The 6,455-nt window shown below is 44.0% G+C and overlaps 1 protein-coding gene across 2 annotated transcripts; it reads right to left on the reverse strand.

Annotated features, from left to right (window-relative positions):
- Positions 1-2,040: 2,040 nt before the first annotated feature.
- Positions 2,041-6,163, reverse strand: LOC125523961 (uncharacterized). 2 transcript variants are annotated; one of them, XM_087531256.1, is made up of 6 exons: positions 5,982-6,163; positions 4,950-5,068; positions 3,904-4,606; positions 3,767-3,829; positions 3,043-3,203; positions 2,041-2,354 (listed from the first exon to the last, which is right to left on the reverse strand). In XM_087531256.1, exons 3-6 carry the CDS (start codon positions 3,963-3,965, stop codon positions 2,317-2,319), a joined length of 324 nt encoding a protein of 107 aa, XP_087387382.1. In that variant the 5' UTR covers positions 3,966-4,606; positions 4,950-5,068; positions 5,982-6,163; the 3' UTR covers positions 2,041-2,316. The 2 variants fall into 2 exon arrangements, 1 of the variants encoding a protein (XP_087387382.1); XR_015609470.1 differs by lacking the exon at positions 2,041-2,354 and having other exon boundaries at positions 3,068-3,203; positions 3,627-4,606.
- Positions 6,164-6,455: the final 292 nt, after the last annotated feature.

The following is a 6,455-nucleotide window of genomic DNA, read 5'->3' on the forward strand; positions in this document are numbered from 1 at the left end:
GAGGGACAGCTGGGTCAGAGAATGAGCCTCTGCCTGTCCGTGTGGTTTTACCAGTACGCGATGATGATCAAAACACAGACTAGTGCTGCAGATGATTGTCCGTCGTCTTGTCACCTGCGCTTTCCATTTTGGGAATTCTCGTGCTCCACTTCCTCATCATCTGCAGCCGGCTCGCTCCCCCTCTCTCCCCTCCCGCGAGGCCGCAACACATCTGCCCGGCCTCGATCCCCACTATCCCTCTCGCTCGCTCTCTCTCTCTCTCTCTCTCTCTCTCTCTCTCTCTCTCTCTCTCTCTCTCTCTCTCTCTCTCTCTCTCTCTCTCAGCCTCCCAGTCGCAGGCAGGGCACGCCCCAACGCTCACGCCGCCGGCCTCTGCACGCCCCCCGCTCACGCCGCCGGCCAATTTGGGGATTACAGTACAGCAACATCGGGCTTCCGGCGTCCAGCACTTGTAACTTGCAAGGTAATGCTTTTTACCTAGATTCCTGGTGTGCTCGGCCGGCCTCGGATCTTTAGATTGTTCGTTTCAGTTGGGGAAATTGGACTGCAGCCGTGTGGGTTTCCGGCCCTGAGCTAAATCTTGGGGGTGGAATCAAATCATCGGTGCGGTGGGGTTGAAATTGAACAAATTGGACGGAAGGAGTAGTGAAATTGGAGCGTCCCATTGCCAGATCACATATACATATAGGATTCTTTTGAGGAAATGCCATCATTGTCTCTGATCCATGCCATCATAGGATTGAACCTGTAATAAGGTTTGCAAGATCAAGAACTAGCTAGGGGATCAGAGATTTTGCTCTGATTTGGGGTTAATCAGGACTACTTTACCCTGATTTTGCCCTCGATCCAACAACACATAGTGACTTCCATGCATAGCCAAACTTGCATCAGTCACATCTTTTCAACCGTACATCAGGTTAAATGATGTTATATACACTATGTAAATTGCCCTGGAAAATGTGCAGTTCCCATAAGTGGTATTATCTTTTCTGTTAATCATTTCTAAAATAATGCTTAGGGTGCAATCTCAATTAAATGTCTTAATCAATTGAGCGGTACGCTTTATCTGGAAAAGAAATAAAAAATTTCAGTTGGTTCTCAAGTATGGTTTTTTGGGTTTGGTGGGGTTTGGCAAATTTGTTTATACTGTGTGGTTTGAATTTTCTTATGACACCAAATTTCAGTTGAATTTTCTTCATGTGCAGGTTCGCGACTTGCACTTCTCTCCCGCGTCGATGAAGATTTGGCCAGTGGTTAATTTCCTTCGTTTCCTTCCTGGCTTAATTTTCTTATTAACATACGAAAATGCAATTTTCAATCGCATTGAAAATGTATTTTCACTTGCAGGTTGGCGTGGGGCCAGTGGCCGACGTCGTCCTCTCCGCCCTCATCCTCATCTTCGCTGCCGCCGTCATCTTCGGCATCATCGTCGGTCTCGCCTTCTGCATCGTTTTCTGCCTCGGTGGTCCGCCCAACTTGCTAGGCGGCCCGCCGGTCGCTGGCATCGTCCTCGGTGGGGGCCAGGTGGGAGGCGGCCAGGCGATCGCAGGCGGGCCATAGGTGGACTGGTGTATTCATTGGCATCTATCTAATGTAACATGAACCATTGCGTTACCTATTGTTCTGAACCTGATAGTATTTCTAGACGGCGAAGCAAAACCGGCAATACTTGGCACCATACTACTTGGCAATAGTCAAAAGGTCGGGAAAGACTATTGCCGACCGACAATGTCTGATGGGGAAAGTCCAGATGGGAAAACCTTTTCCCGACCGACTGGTTGACGGCTATGGTGCATCTTTCCCGACCAACAGCCTGTTGGGCCTGCCATGGGCCCTTCCCGATCAACAGTCTGTTGGGCCAACCATGGGCCCTTCCTGACCGACTAATGGATAGGGTATTCTTTCCCGACCAACATTTTGTTGGGCCTGGCGTTAGCCTTTCCCAACTAACTGTTAGACGAAGTTTGTTTTGCCAACCAACAATCAGACAGGGTTTTTCTTTGCCGACCAACAATTCAACAACATTTTGTTCATCCATCTACAACTTTAATTAACATATGATACTGATTGTCACATACATATAGTTCATGTGTTCTAAGTATAATCACCAAGACACCATACATCAGGCTCACATCAGGTGCACCAAACATTTTTTTATTCCATTAACTATTTGTCACATACATACACTTCAGTCTGTTCTAAACATAACCACCATGACACCATGCACCACGTTCACAGAAGGTAAAAGATGCAAGTATGAGACATCAATTGTACAAAATGAAATCTAAAACATCTGGTTGACATAGATCGTTGGCTTCATGGTTCCGTATGAGTGCAGTCCTTTTGTTTGCTTCCTACAAAAGTTAAACAATTCTCCATTATAATACAGTATTAGAAACTAGAATACAGTAGAAAAATTCCAACATAGAGGATCATCACATTCTTAAAAATATACAGTAATAAATACAGAGAATTCCATAGCCATGTGTTAACACTAACACTGATTCTCGGCTGAGATCACCACAGCCGGCCCACCATCTCCATAAGGAGTTGATAGGTCAACAAAGGCGTTTGTTTCTTCTCATTAAAAATAAGATAAATTACTCTATTGGCATAGGCAAAAAAAAAACAGAGTACGCATGATCTTGAGGTAGCAGAAGCGTTTGAAGCATCTATTTGTCTTTAAACAATTATTAATTATGTATTATATAAATCATTCATTCTTCTGCATTTGAAGTATTGTCAGCATCTCATTGAGGTCATTTTCACTTTTTGGCATCTGACAACTAATGGGCAATGCTTATCTAGCTATTTAATTTGACTTTCAAGGACTACATTTGTGCAGACTTATTATACAAATTCGTAGATCTTACTAAAACAACTTAAGTACCTAGGCTTAACGATTATGTACTTTCCATAGCAGGTGTGTGCTAAGCATAGAGTTTTTTGTACTATTCTTCCTGGAAGGAGATTGACTAGCTGGTGAATACATCCCCTTTTTGACTTTAAATTTCACAAAATAAACAAGATGGGTCAAGTTACCTTCACATGCCAGCTCAGGAAATGTGTTTTTCCGTCTAGCTATGCTCAAGATAAACGCGCCTGGTCCAATGTGGTAGCTATATATTGTTGCACTGATGAGATTCCTTGTCCCAACATTGATTGATGCCCTCACCCAGATATAATAAATCTTGCTCCAGTACCTGCAACAGAAAGAAGGGGTTTCTTCAGATCCTCACAAAAAAAAAGAGTTTAGTCACTTTTAGTTATACATGAACAGTGCAGATATGCTACATCAAAGTATTCTTTCTATTCCTAATATCAGTAAAAGTGTGCATCATAACATATCATGGATTGCCATATTCAGATATGCCCCATCATAGCATTCTCAGGTTATTAATACACTTTAGAATTAAAAAAATAGGCATTGCATTTATGCAGAATGTATGATTAAGTGTATTATCCAAACCCAACTGATATATTAACCGACCACCATTTACCAAACTTCATGATTATAACATTGATAAACAAAGAAAGCACAAAACTATTTAGTCAAAGCCATGTTCAGCTTTCTAGGATCATGTGTAATCCCCATGGGAGATGGGCAGTTGGACAAGAATGCAAACCTGAAGGAGTTAACTGACGAAGAAAACAACACTTGAAGAATACTAAGTTAACTGATGAAGAGAAGAAGTGCCTGCTGTTATGTTAACTGGCGAAGAGAAGAAGGGCCTAAAACAGTGAACAAATGGGCCAGTGGACCAACCTGAAGAAGACAAAGTCCAACCCAGAAGATACAAGCTTCTGTGGCCTCCTTCGACTCGGTAGGCTACTTAACCAGAGGAAAGACTTCAAGGCGAAGCATCGAAGGAAACGACGGTGACCTGAATTTGAATCACCTACCTCTTTGCTCCTCGCCCTTTTGCTGGATGTACCTCTATCTCTCGTCCCAATCCTGCTTCCATCTATATCTCACACACTTCCTCCTTCATGTACCCAAGGGTGTAACCTGAATTTATATCCTTCTTCCGATGCTATGAAGCGAACGAGAGACCTTAGAAGGTGATTCTGGCCTCTGCTTGATTTAGGTCCGTAACAGAAAGTAGAGGAGACACAAGTTCGTTCCTCGTGTTATTATCCAAGTTAAGAATTTCCAAATCACCACAATTATTCTCGAACCCAATTGTCCAAAACACACTATCATCAGTAAGTAAACATGATTTGCCTTCATAGACGGATATTCCTCAGTAGTAAGACACGAGGATTTGCATAACCAGATTGTACCCTCCAGGGTCGGTCTGAGAGGAGTCGTCGGCAGCGTCATTTAGAATATGGTGTCGGCGTCGTTTAGAGAGATGGAGGCGTCAGCCATAACCGTTCGCCCTATGCAGCGGCACCGTAGTCGATGAATAAACAACCATGTGCCTCTCGGATCTCATATGTGCGGCCTCTCAAGTCCCAACGCCTGGGATGGGGAAGACCAACAGAACCGCAGGCCAACTCCCCCTTGATTTGCATTAACATGAGTAGGCATATTCGTCAGATCTTCAAACAGGGAACATTCCCCTGATCCTAACGGGGATGCAGGTGGGTGATGATTCTTCATCTGTGGCATGTTAAAAAAATGGGGAACATCTTAAATCAGTACAAGCACATAATGATGCTACACCTCTTGATAAATTTAATAGACAGGGATGTGAACTGAATTCTTAAACTCTCAAGTCTTGATTGGATTCAGTTAAACAAGTAAACTCTCAAGTCTTGCTTGGATTCAGTGCAACAAGTAAGGTTAATTCCTGCGTATAAGAATGGCATCTAGGAAGGTGTCAAAAGGACCTTAGCTGCAGCAAATGCTGATGTCTGCCGGTGTCAGGAACTTGTTGAAATACACCATTTGCTGTTAGGGAGGAGGCAAAAAAGAACATATGAAACATTCTTAGTGAGATTACCTGAATTTCGGATATTAGTGGATCATTCAAAACATCCTTGAAAAGTTCACAAGCTATTGCGTAGTAATTTTCTTGCCACTTGAGGAGTCCATCGTGGTATTATGGGAAAGTGCAGATTCCTGACAGCATTTAAAAGGTAATTTCAGTAACAGAATAAATGTTGTCAACCATATTAAGAGCTTATAAAACTCAAAATTCAGACTCTAACCCTTTTAATGCTGTGTTTCGCATTTCAGTGGATTATGATAATTGACCTTATCCAACCAGCTTTTGCCTATGTTGATGTATGTTTAACCAACTTACCGCTAGTTCCATGGCTATTATCAGTTTATCACACAACAGTGTTATTTAAATGCGGAAATTATTTTTGCTGTGTCAGTATTGAAAAGGGTGGGCGTGGGCTACTGTGTAGAAAAAGAGAAACATAACATGGGAACGTAGAAGCAGAAGCGATGAAAGGTACAGGTTGCTATAGAATCAATAGTGCTCGTAATAAGCTAAAAGCTGTCGACATCAGCTAATCAATAGTCCAAACTCGTTGTATAATCAGTAGCTGAACCTTCTGAAAACCCTCAAATTCCAGACAAGGATGTTGTATTTGGGTACGATGTTTATGAGGGAATTCCTGTAAAATGTTGCTCTGCTCCAGTAAAGCTAATGGTAGCTGAACATCATGCAGTAAAAAGACCACTCTCGGCTATAAACTATATGGCGCTAGAGAAAGAAAAGAATCACAAGCATCAACTTGTCTTGTGTGGAAGGATCATATACTGTGCAATCCAATTAACTTTGGAATTTGTTGAATAATTTTTCCCTCTGTCGACATAAGCAGAGGTCTCTCCCTCATGATTCATCAGTTCATCCAATTGATGCTTCATGCTTTTTAAACCCAGATTCATTTTCCTGGTACAGAGTATGCGAGGTTCATTTGCTTACTTTTCCGGTGATCTAACCCGTACACCCAGCCGGCAGATCAAACTTAAGATAAAAAAACCGGATTAAAGTTGGCCGGCTTGGTAGTGAGGGCCTCACCGTATAAGCGGCCGGCCGTGGAGTGGAGGATCGGCGGAGGAGATCAAGTTGAACGGCAACTGTGGGCGAGTGGAGGATCGGCGGTGGAGGCCGAGTGGAGCGGCGGCGGCAGGCGATTGGAGCGACGCCCGAGTTTAGGATCGGCGGGCGGCGGTGGGGTGCCAGCGGTTGGCGGCGGCCGCCCGTGGGGCAGCACAAGAGGAGCGGGCGAAGAGTGGGGGGCGGGGGGCGGCGGCGGAGGAGGAGGAGGAGGATGGGGGCATGGAGCGGCGGTGGAGGCCCCGGCCGTGCTCTGTTCGTGGGAATGTTCCGTGCGGGGCCGTGGGTTGTTTTTTTCCGACCGGATGGGCAGGATCAGTGGCTAATTGTGTGGCTTGTTGGGTTAACCACCGAAGGATTAAGGATCGTCAAATATTACGGATGTACGAATATAATTGTTTGAATTTGTCCCTTTTTTTTTATAGAGGTAGTAGA

This window comes from Triticum urartu, chromosome 1A (assembly GCF_056163025.1).
Source record: "Triticum urartu cultivar PI428250 chromosome 1A, HENAU_Tu73, whole genome shotgun sequence".
NCBI classification, from domain to species: Eukaryota; Viridiplantae; Streptophyta; class Magnoliopsida; order Poales; family Poaceae; genus Triticum; species Triticum urartu.